Source organism: Anneissia japonica, unplaced genomic scaffold (genome assembly GCF_011630105.1).
Source record: "Anneissia japonica isolate Jap-2015-1 unplaced genomic scaffold, ASM1163010v1 scaffold2652_len1590060_cov184, whole genome shotgun sequence".
Taxonomy (NCBI): domain Eukaryota; kingdom Metazoa; phylum Echinodermata; class Crinoidea; order Comatulida; family Comatulidae; genus Anneissia; species Anneissia japonica.
Window position 1 is genome coordinate 329,713 of NW_022699919.1, and position 17,692 is coordinate 347,404.

The following is a 17,692-nucleotide window of genomic DNA, read 5'->3' on the forward strand; positions in this document are numbered from 1 at the left end:
GTTCGTTTTATTGTTATCTTTGGCATGGGAAATATCACTTTCGTAAAAGCTACGATCGTATCATCACAGGCTGCTTCAAAACTGCCCATGCATGTCCTTGCGCATGCCCAGAGTGATCTATCAGGGAGTTTCGACACATGTACAGAACTTGTCAGTAGTGAAGTCACGATGATTGCGTTTAAAGGGACGGTAGGATTAGGCCTACAATATGTTGAATTTTGTTGTTTTTAGATAAACATTTTAAATATGATAATAATACTGTAAAATGAAGGCAAATAATAGATTTAGATAATCATTACAATCCACGCTGCCCACGTGGCTTCAATTAGGCGATGTTGTAGGCATTGGCTGGCTAGCGTCATTCCTACCTAGGCCTAGCCTACGAAACGACTAGGCGGGAAAGACGATTGTACACAAATCGTAAGTACTGCATATATATTAGAAATAGTTATTGTACAAACAAATCTGTTTTATGAACCACCAATTTCCTTGGTTGACGACGTACATGAAATTTAGTGTCTGCTATAGCCTGTTTCAGTCAAAGTTTTTGACTTTCCAAGCAGTTTTTAAAGCAAAGAAATATAAGCCTACCGTACGTCGGCAAAAAAATTACCGTCCTGTAGCAATTCTGGCTCGGCAATATGGTCGGCAATTGCCGATTGCCAATGTGAAATTTGTGGGCTGCCGAACGGATTACACTTCTAATCATAATGAGAACAAATTCTTTATTCGGAAGTCTTTTCTTTACATTCGGCAAATTCTTTATTGTTATCATCATCATCATTAAAATGTTCACTTTAAGTATTGTTTTGCTACCGATGCAAGCTTTAGATTTTTGCAACTTGATATTTGTTTATTTATTTATTTATTATGAAAACTATATTATAGTCTTTTTTTCATTTTTCGTGCCTGAATTTTGAAAATAATTTTCAAAAGTAGTGAATCAGTACAAATTTTCTCTTCTCGAAAGAACTACTGAACATTTACTTCAAAATATCAGATTTTTTAAAAGAGAAAATATATTATTAACATAGGAAGGAGACTTATTTTACTTTTAGATAAAGGGAATTTATGATGTTCCCTGAAACTATACCACCTGTACGATAAAAAATCATAACTACTTTATGCAGCACTGATTTATCACTGTCACCACACACTGGCAAAATATTCCATTGGGATCACTGAATCTGGAGACCTTCCAGGTATATTTTCTTGCTCAGATCCACCATAAATCATTTACACCAAAGAATTTAAAAACAATGTTTGACACAAATACTTCATGTACATCCGGAAAAATACTACATGTAGCATGAAATAATGTTATGGTCTACCACAATTTTGTTTACTCCTTCGTTCGTGTGAATCCATAATCACCGCAGCTACACAGGTGTAAAATGTAGCTTCCTTTAGCGAATAATCGCGAATAATGAATTCTAGTTGCTGTTATTAGTCGAATGGAGTGTGTAGGTTAACAGCGCGACCCCTAACATTTGCTTATCGTATTCTCAGCTTGCAAACACAAAATGATTATTAATAATGACATGGTACACAACATTGCAACACTATTTACAGAGGTCCCAAGTCTATCGCAAGTGGCTGGAGTCTCCCGGAAATCGGGTTAACCTCCCGCACTCAAGCATGAATCTACTTGAAAATAACCCATCTCCCGCAAATTCATAATACTTGCACATTTTTTACAACTGTATGATCAATTGTCTCACAGAATTCAGTGTTGATGAGTAGCACAGTAAAATACAATGTGTCAAAAAAGCTCATTTAACATATCTTCCGGAAGTGACTTCTAATAACTTGGGACCCCTACAGGTATAAATAGTAGGGTCATTCCATCACGGTCACCGTCTCAGATTTTGTTCATTTTTAGGGTTTGTTGTAACTAATTAGTAACTAAGAAAAATCCAAAATTTCAGCTCATCGGACCAATACTTTCCGAGATACCGGTGTCCGAAGAAAGTGGGCTTGGCACCCATTAGAGCCGCCGACGACGTCGTTATTTGGATTCAAATAAAAGAATCAAAATAACGACAAAGTCTGCAGCGATTTTGTGTAATTTTGACCTGTAAAATATTTCAAGAAGACGGTAAATATACAATAATGTTTTGAATATTATGATTGTAACATATATTAAACTTGATTATGCTATTGATTGATATTTCAAAATCACATTGGGTTCTACCGCTAAACGCGACTACCCTTATTTGTCAAATTTCTGGCTGGACCATAATGGGAGGCATCTATTGGGTAGTATTCTTGCTTGGTTTTTATGTCCATATTTACTTACACAGAAGTTAGTAGGGTACTGTATAAGAAATCAATAACAGTTTTGGGTTAGTCATTCTAGTTTTTGAGATACGGGCGAGCAAAAAGAGCTGAAAGCCCGGTCACGTTCATTCTGAAGTCATGTTTGCCAAGCCCACTTTTTTCGGACACCGGTATCTCGGAAAGTATTCGGACAGTATTGTATTGGTCCTATTGAGCTAAAATTTTGGATTTTTCTTAGTTACTAAAGTTACAACAAACCCTGAAAATTTAAACAAAATCTGAGACAGTGACTTCCGCGGCCATGTTGAATTGGCATGGAATGACCCAGTAGTGAAATACGTATTTATGGTTCCACAACAAACGTTTTGTAATCCAAATAATTATCATCTTACCAAGGAACTGCTTGTCACGACTACACTCAGTCTCTATCTTGATGGGGGAATGTGAAGCCATAGTGCAGGGTAAGGATGAAGCAAAGGTGGCAGACTATGAGGTGATCATAATGAGGCTGAAATAAAAGAAGAAAAAAAAAAGAATATTGAAAAAGAAAAACATAAAATAGAATGCAATTATTTAAATTTTGGTAATTCATCACAATTAATAATGATTGTTAAGGATAGATCAGCCACTTTACTTCATTATATCTTATTCGCACCAAGATAAATAATTCAGTTCATTCATTGTACATTTACTGTAGGTGAAATGAAAATGTAAACATTGTGAGCTCTCCTAACAGTACTTGCACCTGTGAGGTCAGCCCTCCCTTCACACCCAAATTGTAAAAAGATGACCCCACACAACCAGTGAGGGTATAATAATTTATAGGTTATTTTTACTGTTAGCATGCTGTGGTTGGCATGAACAAGTGTGACATCAAATTATTGTCTGATAATGTTTCAGATGATGGTTTTTGATTGAAAAGCAAAGCTTTAACCAAATTCAATTACAATTTAATACTTATCTATAAATAGAACTTTTAAAAAATCACCTTCATCATACAAACTTCTATAAATTGAGGTAATTAAGTTGCAACTCATTTGTCAACGCAAACATTTGTCTGAGTTCAAAAAAATTCATCTTGTAATAGATGTACGCCCGTATTCTTAAAACAAACTTTAGTCGAACTTCAAACTAGAACTTCATTTAGTCCTAGTTGCAACTTAAACTTATTTTTGTATTCATTTCATAAACAATGTAGTCTAACTGCAACTAAATCAAGTCCTATTTTAGTTCAGCTGAAGACGGCTGGCAAGCAACGAATATCAAACGATAAACGACTATCATTTTAATAGCAGACGAAATATTAGAGATCTGTTAACACGGATGAATATTAAGCTGCCACCTGCCGTTCAAAAACATATTTCCTTATAATTCATAATAGATAATTATTTGCTTAATTAATTTTCTATCATAATAACTGTATTAGTCGTTAACATATAACGATAGAGAATTTGAACAGTCACAAGAAATTTGCTTTTGGAAAACTATTATAGTTGAGCCCGAGCGAGGGCAGCGCCATATTTGTTGTTGTTATGGTGAAGCTACATGACCACAACGCGAGAGGATTTTGTGCAAATCAGGAACTATTGCATGTTAATTTCTCCTTGTGGAAGCTAAACTTGATGTCTCTTGTTTAACACACCGAATGTAAATCAGACCTACGTATACAATTGTTTTTATTCGTTTCATTTTATCATGAGTAACAAAAAGCATGTTTTTAATGGGGTAAATATTTCAAGTCGGTGAATACGAAATTACGTAATTTTGAAGTTTTAGTGGACTAGGACTAAAGTTCATTTTAAGAATACCAGAGGTAATATGTAAAAGATGACAAAAACATTGCTTGGTATGTTCATTTTAGTATCATTTTAGTCGAGGTTCACATGATTTAATTGTAGTGCTAGTCGAAATTTGTTTTAAGAATACGAAATGACGTAATTTAAGTTTTAGCTTGGACTAGGACTAAAGTTCGTTTTAAGAATACATTACCAGGGGTAATGTGTAAAAGATGACAAAAACATTGCTTGGTATGTTTGTTTCATTTTAGTATCATTTTAGTCAAGGTTTGCATGATTTAATTGTAGTGCTAGGCAAAGTTTGTTTTAAGAATACGAAATGACGTAATTTAAGTTTTAGCTTGGACTAGGACTAAAGTTCGTTTTAAGAATACATTACCAGGAGTAATGTGTAAAAGATGACAAAAACATTGCTTGGTATGTTTGCTTCATTTTAGTATCATTTTAGTCGAGGTTCGCATGATTTAATTGTAGTGCTAGTCGAAGTTTGTTTTAAGAATACGAAATGACGTAATTTAAGTTTTAGCTTGGACTAGGACTAAAGTTTGTTTTAAGAATACATTACCAGGGGTAATGTGTAAAAGACGACAAAAACATTGTTTGGTATGTTTGCTTCGCTGATGACAAAATTTAACCACATACTTGGGGCTAAATATTAACAATATACTATAATTATCTTTCTTGGAATTTTAACGCCATTTTTAATGAGTTCCAACAGGTGCAAACTTTAACAGCAGACATTTCTATGACAACCTGCCTTGCCTCTCTTTTCATAGGGCAATAGATTTTATCTTTAAGGCCTTCTAGTAGATGAATTACAATTATGAACACTGAGAACAACAAATTTTGGTTGGTAGAATAGAGGTCATAGGATTTGCAATCTTCTATAGTAATTTTTGTGTTATTTTTTATACCATGGTTTAGTAAATAGCTTCATTGAATAAAAAACCCTACCACAGTGAACAGGTTTTTCCAGAGCCCCTTTATTAATTGCTTTACTAGATAATATTCAATGGACAATTTAACTCATAAAAGTACTTATTGGGTGTAACATGAGAAGTTATGGCTATGATTATGGTGGAGACTACGATGATGATGATTTTATGATGACGATGGTGATGATGATATATTTCAATTTAAAGGAACACATTCTAAGTTACTTGTTTAATAAATATTCAATATTTGGTTTGTTAATAAAATTTGCTACTTTCACATCCCTGTTTTGATTATATTTACTACAGTAAAGATTAGAGCAAATACAGAATCATGTCCACACCCAAATCAAAATTTTGGAGTGTCAAAAAACACTTACTACAGTACTTGTATTTGCAATTTTTTTTAAACCAATCATTTTTCCATGGAAAATAAAGAATCACAATCTGAAAGATTGTTGTTAAAGCTTGTAGAGGTGGAAATATCAAAGTATACATGCCAGAGATTCATTTTGCTTTCTTTTTTTATAACTAACAATTTAAAAAAAAAAAAAAAAAATTAATTCTGGATGTAGGGCCTACGACTTTATTATCCTACAGTAAGACAAATAGTTGAGGTTGAAGTTCCAGAGAGCCTATCCTCCTTTCTTAGAAAGTCTTGTACTGACGACCTTTGTGACTTGTTGTCATTTAATTTTATATAATCATAAATCATTTTTCAAAGTTTATTATTACCTGTGATTCTGGGTTAGAACCTACCACCAGTGCTAAAGTATAAAGTTTACATAAGTAGGCACTAGTGTGCCAAATTTTCTTCAAATTTCTGTCTAAAATTAATACCAAACAACGATTGTATTAAAAAAAGTACAAAGTGAAAGTAAACTACTAATCAACCATAAATCACTGTAATTTTCTTACTGTGCTGGTAATGAGTAAAACAAGAACATGTGATTGGAACAAAGGAGCACTACTGTATCAGCATGATAGCACAGATGAGAATCTCATTTGCAGATGAGTAAGAACTCAGCTTGTGGCTTATCCTTGAGATGCCCACTCTGGTTACAAGCAGGATGGAAAGAGGGCTGGCCTTATTTAACCTGTTTGTTTGTCATAATTTACTAAAGTAAAGATTAGTGGAAAATACAGAATCACCAAAATTATGAAGGTTGCAAAATATCAGTGCTACTATACCCAAGTGACATGGAGATAAAATTAACAGTATTCTATAATACCCTGTACATCACTTTCTATTTTTTAGTACTAAATTTTAAACTCACTAAGGTCAACTTTTAAATCTAAATATCCAATTCAAATTCAAATATCCAATTCAAATTAACAACAAATCATCAAATAAAACATACTATAATAGTAATAATGTTTTTCATTTATTGAATTTGTACTGATAATTACTGCAATAATAATAGAGGGGATAAGAATATTAAAATTACTTGAACACTAGGGGGCTCCCTTCAAAAAAAGGTGATAAAAGTATACATTGCATTTTGTAGTAATATTATATCCATGGTACTATAATTATTTAAAAAAATCATGCTTACAAAAAAATATTTTTATAATACAATTTTGCTTTATTTACATAATGTATAACAAGGAGGATCATTTTACAAAAAATTTATTGAGACTTTTATTGATTTGTTATGATTGCTAAAGGTAGCCAAGTCCCTACAAATTCTGAGGCTTTTGACAAACGAGTACAAAATGTCTATGGTACACAAAAAGGAAACAACCGTTGCCAAAACGTACTCAAAGTCAATAGTGACAACCATGGCCAAAATGGATGGAAGAACCATGGCAAAAATGTCCACAAAACACAGCAATGAGGCAACAAAATTAAAAAAATGTCTGCTCAAAAGAAAATGTGAAAATAGCAGCCTAAATGTCAACACGGAAGCATTGAGACAACTGTTTAATTATTTAATTACCTTAATGCCCACCAATATATAAAGCAATCAGATGTCAAATTAAATTGCTCCTTTATCTGTAATATGACAACTTTGTAAGACACCGTAGTAATTTTTTTCTGCTCATTCAAAGAAGTTTAATGAATGTAAAAGACAAGAAAAAATAGGATTGGATAGCTTTACAGCCACAATCTAATTTGTCTATAATACAAAACTGGGGTGGCAATTCCGAAGTTGGAAGATGTTTAAATACACGAAATATACTTCACTTTGATAAATTTTTTGTTTGAAGACTGATGGCAAAAGATTCAGATGCAAAATAAAAAGCAGAATTTCTCAATGGTACCGTGTTTATAACCACAACGCATTAACATTTTAGGAGTAGGCCTTGGAATAGGGACTCCCCGGTAATGGCGTCAACAAAAGATGGCGCCATTCTTCTTGGATTCATGGTAGCTTAACGGATGTACTTTAAATACAAATGTGTTCACCTATTAAGTACTACTAACAACAGTGTCCAGGTTACAAATTACAAAATGTCTTTAAAATTTGACAAATGATGAAATGCATCTAAAAACTTCATTACACCACAACAGGATTTAAGTACTACAGGTCAAGGGTCAATAAAATGAAAGTAGGCTTTTGAAATTTTAAAGTACAGTTCGAGGGACTAACTGTATATTAATTGCAGAAAAGTTTGACGACCTCTGAATTTTTATAATTTAAGCAAGATAATAATTGCCCTACATAGATGGTTAAAAGCATTTTAATGTTTAAATAAACTAATATAATAAAAAGGCTTATTCCAAAATTATTATAATTACGGTACTATTTAAAAATATTAAATTGCTAAAAAATGTTGAGAATGATAAAATTGTCAATGGGTGTGCACTTGTATAGCACATATAACATTTGTCTCTTTATAAGCGCTTTCCCAGTAAAAGTAGTAGTAGAAAAACTACAAAAATATAGAAAAGACAAAAAAAACAAAACAGGAGTGGAAGAAAATTAGAGATCAAATAAGAATTAGTTAAGATGATGCTAAATTCATCACATTAGGAGACTCTTCGACAGATTGTGGTAGTGAATTCCAGTGCTTGGGGCCAACAACAGACCGGGAATGTGACAAGCTGACTCTCCTAAGGTAAAGTATGATACCTAAAGGTAGAAACCTATAAATGGTCTGATAGACTTCTATGAAATAAAGCTACAGACCTACAATGTCTGACATTTTTTTAATTTCTAAAGTCTAGGGATCTGCAAGGTCTGCTGACCTCATTTCTACAGACAAGGCTGAGTTCTGAGACCATTAAAATATAAAGGTTAAAGGTCAAAATAAACCCTCAGTAGTATAATAATGTAAAAATCACATGAGCTAACAGATTTTATCTCTGTAAATACCCAAAAGTTTCTGTTGTAGTAGAGCCTTGCTAAGTATACTATTGCATACTACTTTTTGAGTGATTTTTATATAAAAAATTACAAGAGGTATCATGAAATAAAAGATGTTTTCATAAATAAATTGATCAATGTTTTTTTTTATCAATAAAAAATTGGATCATCACAAAAAGAAATTAAACCACTAAAGAGATGTTTTCTTTTAAGCAAAGGTAGTAAGCAATAAAGTATAAAAAAATATGTATTTCAGATTTCAGACTAACACAATATAGGTCAGAGGTTGATGAGGTCTAATATTAACCAGATTGTTGAGTGTAATAGTTCAAAAGGTTGACAAGTCTGTTAAAAAACAAGGGTTCATAACAGAATTATGGGATAGGATTAAAGGTGAAGTTTTAAATAGACATACTGTAGTTCATTCAGCTGCTGGCTATGAAAGTTAAGCCCCTTTCACACAGAGCTGCAATACGGTATTATTACCGTTTTTCGCGAACGCCGGCACTTTATGTGAAAGGGTAAATACACTGGCTCAGGTTAGACCTCCTCGGGACCTAGTCAAAATACCGCATTAATACCGTAGAGGTTCATTGCCGTCTTATGCACTGAAGCATAACAAATCAAAGGTATGAAACTTTTTTTTGACCGTGAAGAGTTGTTTTTAGATCAGGTTTGCCAATATAAAATTGCGCCCTCTTTGTTCGGACGCAAAATACTCCTTTCGCGCAGTACCCCTATCAGACAGGATACGATATTACAGTAATACTGGATTTTTACTAATTGTGTGAAAAGGTCTACACCGGCAATAGCGCTGGCATGACTACAGTATAATTGCGGTATTTTCTGTCTGAAAGGGGCTATACTAGTTTACTTTTAGTTTACTAATTACAATCCAATCCAAATTACACAACCCACAGGCAGTCATGATCAATGCCCACCCCAAGCACAGAACTTTTTGATCAATCATCATACTGTACGCCAATTAACGAAAACATAAAGAAATATTTCAAGTTAAATATATTTTTGATATAAAATATAAATAAAAATATAAATATATCAAAATATAAACATTAAAAAGCCTGCTTCTACAAACAATATGAAATGTTTATATTTTTAAAAAATTGGGTTTGTTTTCAAATTACTTTCATTGTTTTAATTACAACTTTAGCACTTGTTTCTAGAGCACTACAGATCTTATTACTGTGCACTACACAGGGACAGTGCTAACTTTACATCGATGCCTAACACAATCACAATGTACAAAAACTTGCTAAACTTTCTGTTGCATGGGGTAACATTTTGGGTAACATTTTGTCGCATGCGAATTGGGTATCAAAGGTAATCTTTTGAGGTTGAGTCAGTGGCTTCAGTTACACATTGTGTTGAGTAGCTCATGACCTCTGCACACATTGACGATTTATCCTTTCAGACACAAAATAAGTTTTGCTCACGTTCTTCTTAAGACAAAAAGGGTAAGAACCTCATGGTAAATGAGTGTAACAGCTAAGGAAAACTGAATCTAAGGTTGCGATAGTTGTAATATATTTTACCTACAAGATAAATGTCATTGTTTAACATCCAAAAAGTTGAGTAACCTGAGAATTAACAGTAGTTCTGTTGGTTTTGGCTTACTAAAGGTTTTTACCACAGCGTCCACACCATAAGATGAATCTAGTGCTGGCCATCTCCTGTTTTTTCTCGTTCACTAAACTCCAATCACGAACTCCAATCAACAATTTACTGTCTGGAAGTCATTTACCAAACATCAATCATGATAGGTTGGAGTAAAATCATAGCATGGGGCAAACCGAATAAAAGCAATCATGTTAGTAACCACATATCACAATAGGTGCTAGGGTAAAGTTTGTTCGTCTCGACAACATTGTCCCAATAAAAATTCTACTATAAAAATAACAACTGACACATTAGATGTGGTTTGGGCCCTTAACCTTAATAAGCAGGTTCAAATTGCCAGTCTGTATGTTTTGGCAAATGCGCTAAGACATTATCCATTATTTTCATCATTTTTCGTAAAAATATATGCTTTAAGGGAGAGGGGGATCTGTCTCTTATACACATCTAGATGTGTATAAGAGACAGATTATATCCATGGTACTATAATTATTTAAAAAAATCATGCTCATCACTTTATTGTGTACTTTTTCAGGAGTCATAGAAAATAGAGTGTTTTGTACAGTACTCTTGTGAAGATGATGAAAATAATGAATGACCCAAAACTTTATAGAGTATGATTGTTCGTCTCTAGTTGGGATTACATACAGTACTGTAGTAGTACTGAAGTAGTGAATGTTCTTTAAATTATGGCCTAAAAATCAAAAAAGAATTTTACAACAGTATACAAAAAGGAATCCCCATAGACACTTTTATAGAGGTGGTCAATTATTGGTTAACCTAGAATATAAATATTCTAAACATTAAAATTATTAGGATAACTAGCTTAATAATTATAACATGAACAAGTAAGAAGTTAATATAAAGTTTGATAACAATAATTTTCACAGATCGTATTTGTTATTAACTGTCATTACTCATAAATGTATATCAGCCACTCAATTTTTCTAAATTAGGATGGAGTTCTGTTTCAGCTTGACTAAACAGCTGAAAATTACAGTGTCTATTGTAACATAATTGGGGTTACAACAACCTTCAAAGCACAATTTTGGCATTAGACCAGTCTTCTACCTGTCTTTATACCATTTCTTTTGTATCATTAAATAATTTTATTTTATATTTTAATACTACATTATTTTTATGTACTGTACTGTATACCTCCATAGTTGTATATAGGGACCTACAGTAAAATTCAGAGGCTATTCTCTACCATAATGTATATTAAACAAAGCTGTTATTTTTTTGTTTATGATTATTTCTAGTTTTGTATGCTAAAAAAACCTTACTACCACTGTAACTTCCTAATATTTATAAAAGTTCAAACTTGATTTAATCAAAACCATGTTCTTAACTTTTAATTTATAGCCTTATCAATTATATTGACAAAAATAGGCAAAATAGAAATATCAGCAGAAAGAGCTATCAGTTAGTTTCTTGATGTGAAATGCAATTTAATATGAAAGCATTTTTTTTAATTCTAAAATTATCTGAACAAATGATTTTGCATAGATAACTAACAAACTGAATAACAGAAACCAAGAGACCAACTGTCTACCAAATTCAATTATTCAATTATAGAGAAAACTGACCCACATATACTGTTGCGCTGAGTTCAAAGTTCATTAAATATAAAATGGCCCAAGTGATGTGGGAATCAAAATTACCTGTGTAGGTGCCAGTTCCTCCTTGTCGGCACCATGAACCAAATCTGTGATGTACTTATTACTAAAATGAAAGAGTGTTATGTTTCACAGAAATCACGACATCATTTTCTATTTTATGTCAATGACCTGACCCCCCTCTGGAGTAAATACAATGGCTAAGACATGTCTCCTAGCGCCATATTGGGCATTTAAATGTCTAATATTTATAGCAAGCTATCAAATTACCTTTAAAACAATCTGAAAAACATTAAACATTGCACTTGCTGGGTTCTAATTACGATATTTAAAAATCAAAAACATAACTCAACAGAACATGCCAACCAATCAATATCATAATAAATTTAAATACAAAACCTCCCTGCGGTTACTGCTAACTAATGCAAATCTTTATCTAAACAAATTATATTTTTTCTATGGCCTCTTTCTGAAAACTCTTTTGAAAGTTGATACAAAAATTATATGAAAAATGTTTTAGCTTGCAGACTAAGTGAAGTATTTCACTTTTAAGCACTGCTATTAAAAAAAAATCTATGTAATACAGTAATTGATATATAATAATGTATTGAACAAACTGAATGATAAACCAATGGGTCGATGAAAAATCGTTTTTTTAAATGTTTTATTATTTAATTAATCCATTATTCCTCATAAACCAAGTTGTCAATGACATTTTTCAATGGATCAAAATCATATACATATTTACTTAACTGTATAAAATACGTATTACAGCTTTTATTGTAGTTAATTTAAGCCACTTAAATTTACAATAATATCACCAAAAAATTAATGAATTAATTGTTATAAGAATAGACACTTAATTAGTGATTAACCCCGGTATTCTTAAAACAAACTTTAGTCGTAGTTCGAGCTAAAACTTAAAAATTACGTCATTTTGTATTCTTAAAAGGAACTTCGACTAGCACTACGACTAAATGACGCGAACCTCGCCTAATATTATGCCTCCGCAGGCCGATTTTTTTAGTCAGCCTAAATCGCTGACTTGAAATATTTACCCCAATTAAAACGTGCTTTTTGTAACTTACGATAAAGTTAAATGAATAAAAACGATTGTATAAGTAGGTCTGATGTATCTCCACTGTGTTCAAGAAGAGACATTACGTTTAGCTTCCAAAAGGCGAAATTAGCATGTTTTGCTAGCCACATGCAACAATTCCTGATTTGGACGAAATCCTCTCGTGTTGCGGTCACGTAGATTCACCGTAACAACAACAAAGATGGCGCCGCCCTCGCTCGACCTCAACTATAATAGTTCTCCAAAGAAAGCAAATTTTTAGTGACAGTTCAAATTCTCTATCGTTTGATGTTAACGACTAATATAGTTATCAGTATATAATATTAGTTAGGCAAATAATGGTCAATTATGAATTATGAGGAAATATGTTTTTGAAAGACAGACGGCAGTTTAATATTCTTCCGCGTTACCGGATCTCTAAAATTTCGTCTGCTATTAAAATTAGCTCTTTTTATTGGTTATTTTGATAGTTGTTGCTTGCCAGTCGTCTTCAGCTAAACTACAACTAGGACTTGATTTAGTCGTAGTTAGAACTTCTACTACGTTTGTTTGTGAATACAATTTGAAGTTGAAGTTGCAACTAAGACTAAATGAAGCTCTAGTTCGAAGTTCGACTAAAGTTCGTTTTAAGAATACGGGCGTTAATATCAGTTACAGTTGTATAGAGATCTGGATATAACCTATTTATTTTATTTTTTTCTTCTTTAAAAAAAAAACAAACATTTTATATAAACCTTGTGTTTTAGCGTTTTTATTATTTGTGGCCTATGTATTTTATTTTGTACATCACTAGAATTTTATTTTTCATATGGGCTATATCTAATGTAAATGAAACTAAAAGTGGGTTAACCACAAAAAAGAGGAAAGAAAATAACACATAGACCAAGAAGAGAGCAACAAAGAAAAAACATTCCTAAAAAATAACATAAATAATATCAACTAGGCCTACAGTATATCCATGAGAAAAAAAAATACTTTGTTGATTTGATATTGTATTAAATTTTCCAAACATAAATACATCAAAAAGACATACATAAATTATAGAGAGTACAGTATTACAATAGTCACACCTACTGTATTGCACATAAGGTTCAAATAAGACCAAAAGAATTTTACAGTATACACTTTTTAAACATACTACCTTTCTAGTATATTAATAAAAATCTCACTTGACATTTGACCTCAGCCTCAATTTGTTCTTATTTTTTAAGCAATTTCAGCCTCAGTGTTTATTAGAAATCACCTAATTTTAATATATAGTGATATGTTACAGTTTCGTACAGATCTGGATTTTTCTTTCTATTTTTTCTTCTTTTTCAAAAATACATTTTATATAAAACCTTGTGTTTTAATGTTTTTATTATTTGTGAACTATTCTTTATTTTATTTTGTACATCATTGGAATTTTATGTTTTTATATAGGCTATATCTAATATTCTCCTAATGACGGAATCTCACCAAACCTTAAATAAATAGCCTCAGTGTCCTTAGTCTTATACAATGTGTTCTTAATAAAAGTGTAGTGTGAGCAGAAAGTACCGTAGTAGACAATTCCAGAAGTGCCTGTGTAAAAAACGAATATACAGTACTGTACAAGCTTGATAAGATACAGTACAGTATTTAACATTATCTTTCATCAGCAGTTTACACCAAGAGCTTTTTAACAATTATATCTATTCTCTACTCTTCGTTGAAAAAAAAAAAAATTAATGGTTAAAATTTTAAATTTAAATTCACATTTGATAAATTGGTAACCTTTGTTGCATTATGAACATCATTATTGCAAGATAAATATTATCTAGATTAAAAGTTGAGCCAAAGGAGAAAGTTTACCTGCACACACTCCTCTGAGCTATCACATTATGTCTGGCACAAGGCCTTCCATTGTACCCAGGTGAACACTGATTTATATATTCTTAAATTTAATATGAACTAGTTCCCAATAAATCTAAAGCCCTGAACAGCTGGTCTATGATCCATATGCTTTCATAATTATCACAAGAATTATGGAGCTATGTAAACTACACTTGTTGAATCTATTCTTTTTCAGAGAATATTAAGCCGGGCAACTTCCTGCGTCGTATGACCGTGGTCGTATGACAGTCCCACGATGAAACCAACTCTGTTCCGTATGTGCGCCAGACGAGGCAACGCCATCTGCTGATTGCCAGCGGCAGTTTGAATGAATTGTCACAGAAAACTATCCGTCACGCACGCGTTGTTGCGTCGCGTTCTCTATAGAATCGCATTGACCAATGACCGACGGGGGCGCAGTAAGTGCCCGGCTTTAAACATGCGTTCTTTTTAAATGCAACGGCAAGTTCATGACTTCATAGTTCCCTAGTCAACCAGTCAACTTACATTGAATTTGACAATTATTATCGACCTTGAAAATACATATTAAAAATACATTCTACACAAATGTATTTCGGTCTTGCTAATATGAATATTTACTGCTGTAATCTTTAAATTGATTAGCCAATTTAAAGTGAGGCCCACCCAAGGCTCCGTTCTGGGGCAATAGTATATTATAAACATGACTACACACTCATTGAAAGTATGAGGGGGAAAAAAAAAAATCAAAATTTTAACAATTTTCGTATGATTTTCTTTATGCAATTCCTTTTGTTTTTTTAAAATTTTTATTAATTTTTTTTTTGTTAAGGAGGAGGCTGATTTATTAACCACTCACTCATTATGTAGCTTCTCAAGATTTGTTTGTAATTTTAATAAAATAAATCAACTAAATACAATAAACAGACCTATATAACAAAATAAAAATTTGAGTTAAATTTTGATCAATTTTGTAACATCACTAACGGCCAACACACCTGAACAATAAGTTTTACTTTACATTACCTTTTTGTACAGAAAGAAGAAAAATGTTTATATATTTCTTAGTTTTCTTTTCATAAATTAATTCATTTGCTGGGTGGCTTTCATGCTTGCGACCTCTGGTGTTGATGAGATTCTCCAAGATCCTACAATTTCAATTTTCTTTTATACTTGTAATGTAATAATAATTTGTAGGATTAAATATATTGATTTGTGATTATGATTAATAAGAATAGCTATATGGTTCTTATTGTGTAGGTATGATTGTTGATAGTGTCACAGAATAACAATAATAAACTGGTTCTTTAAAAATCTTAAATGATATTTTAATGTATAAGAAGCCAGACAATTTATTAAAATATTAATAATTTATTTATTTTTATTTATTCGGTATAAAAAACATGAATTACAAACAGCAGCCAAGGCTGAAATTGTTTGTTTAAAGTAAAAGAAACTAAGAAAAAAGACTAAAAACAAGCATAAATGAAAGTTGTACCAGTTTGTTGTTAGGCCTTGTCAAGCTGACTGAAAAATAATTGTAAGATAGACCGGTGTTGAAAACAAGAAAATGTATGAAAATAAAAGTTTCATTGCAAATGGTCCCCTCTGATTAAATACTACTTTGGGATAGTCATTCTGAGTACTGCAGTTATGGTTTCAATATAACTAGAGTAGATCTAATGAATACAGAGCCCTGCAGAAAAATGGTACAAAATTAGTGGGAGGGGTCCCCAATTGAATTGAAAGGTTATGTGTTATATTGAGTGGCAATTATGTACATTGAGACCACAGTAGCAATGGATCAGAAAAAGGTCAAACATAATATATTAAAAAGAGAAAGTAATCCTTCACTAATTTATTTTAAAAAAAACCAAAAAAAACCCCATTATTATAACATTTGTCATCACTGTCTTGACTATGTCATCAGCCACTCTGCTTATACTGTACCAATCACCATAGTGTTGAAAACTGTGCCACTAAATTATAGGTTGGATAAATAGGGGGCCATTAGCACAAAATGGTGATTTTTGTGAATATAACATTAGGCCCTATAAAAAATATTATTACTATCTGGGCAGGAAAAGTGATGAGGGAGGGAGGCTTTTTTTTATATTTTTTATTTTGCTAAAGCCAAATATAACCCCTGGTTTGTTTGCTGGTGCATTGATATTCGAAGTAAAACATGATTTAGATAATGCAAACAATATCTACTAACTATTTAATAAAATAAATGAAAAAAATAAATAAATAAAATTTTTAAAAAAAATGTTCAAACATTTTTTTTTTTTCAAAAAAAAATTTTTTCACAATTTTTTTTTTCAGTACCATAAAAGGCATGCACGCAAGGGAGATAAACTAATAATTTTTTTTATTGGGCCTTAAAATCTAATTTGATATGTACTATACTTTTACAATATGTAGTAGGTATATTAGTGTTTTTTGTGGGCCCATAATTTATGATAAGTATAACAGTACAGTAAGCAAAGTATAAATGATGTTTGTTATTGTTTTTATATTTTCTTTACCATGGTTATTTTGGAAGAAAGCACATTTAACAACTCACAATTTGTTATACTCGGCATAGACAACGTAAAGGATGCAAAAAAATGAATAACTACCTGTTTCTAAGGTTTTCCAAGATATCTACACACTATTTAAAAAAAATATTTAAGCAATTAAATAATGATGATGATGATAATGATTAATTTATGATGATATCCATATTAAAGATGTTAAAACTAAAAATTAGATAAAACCTTTTATCAGTAGCATGTGATTGTTAAACAATTTTCTTAATTTTATTCAATTCTGAATTATAGAAAACTATGAAACAATTGCAAACAAAACAAAGCAGAATATATCATTTTATCAATGTTACAAATTTCCTCAAAACTTGCATCAATTGTTGATTTGTATGTAATCGTTAACTGTTTTAATGTACTGGAATGTTCAGTATAAGTCCCAATAATCACCCTATACTAGGCTGGAAAAAAGTGATGAGGGAAGGAGACTTTTTATTTTTATTTACTTTGCTAAAGCCAAATTATATCACCCTTGAGATGTTTGCTGGTGCATTTATATTCGAAGTAAAATACATGATTGAACAAACAATATCTACAAACTACGGTATTTTCTTTACTAAAAATAAGCAAAAAATTTTTTATTAAATTAAATTTTTTTTTTTTTTTTCCCCTCCAAAATGTTT

At 31.7% G+C, this 17,692-nt stretch overlaps 1 protein-coding gene across 2 annotated transcripts in view; it reads right to left on the minus strand.

Annotated features, from left to right (window-relative positions):
• LOC117103180 (zinc finger protein GLI2-like) overlaps window positions 1-17,692 on the minus strand; it is a 63,796-nt gene that overhangs the window by 35,475 nt on the left and 10,629 nt on the right. For both annotated transcript variants that reach the window (XM_033243697.1, XM_033243696.1), the window contains exon 2: window positions 2,673-2,788. In XM_033243697.1, the coding sequence (XP_033099588.1) occupies window positions 2,673-2,733 (61 nt within the window). In that variant the 5' untranslated portion in view covers window positions 2,734-2,788. The remainder of the gene's footprint in view (window positions 1-2,672; window positions 2,789-17,692) is intronic.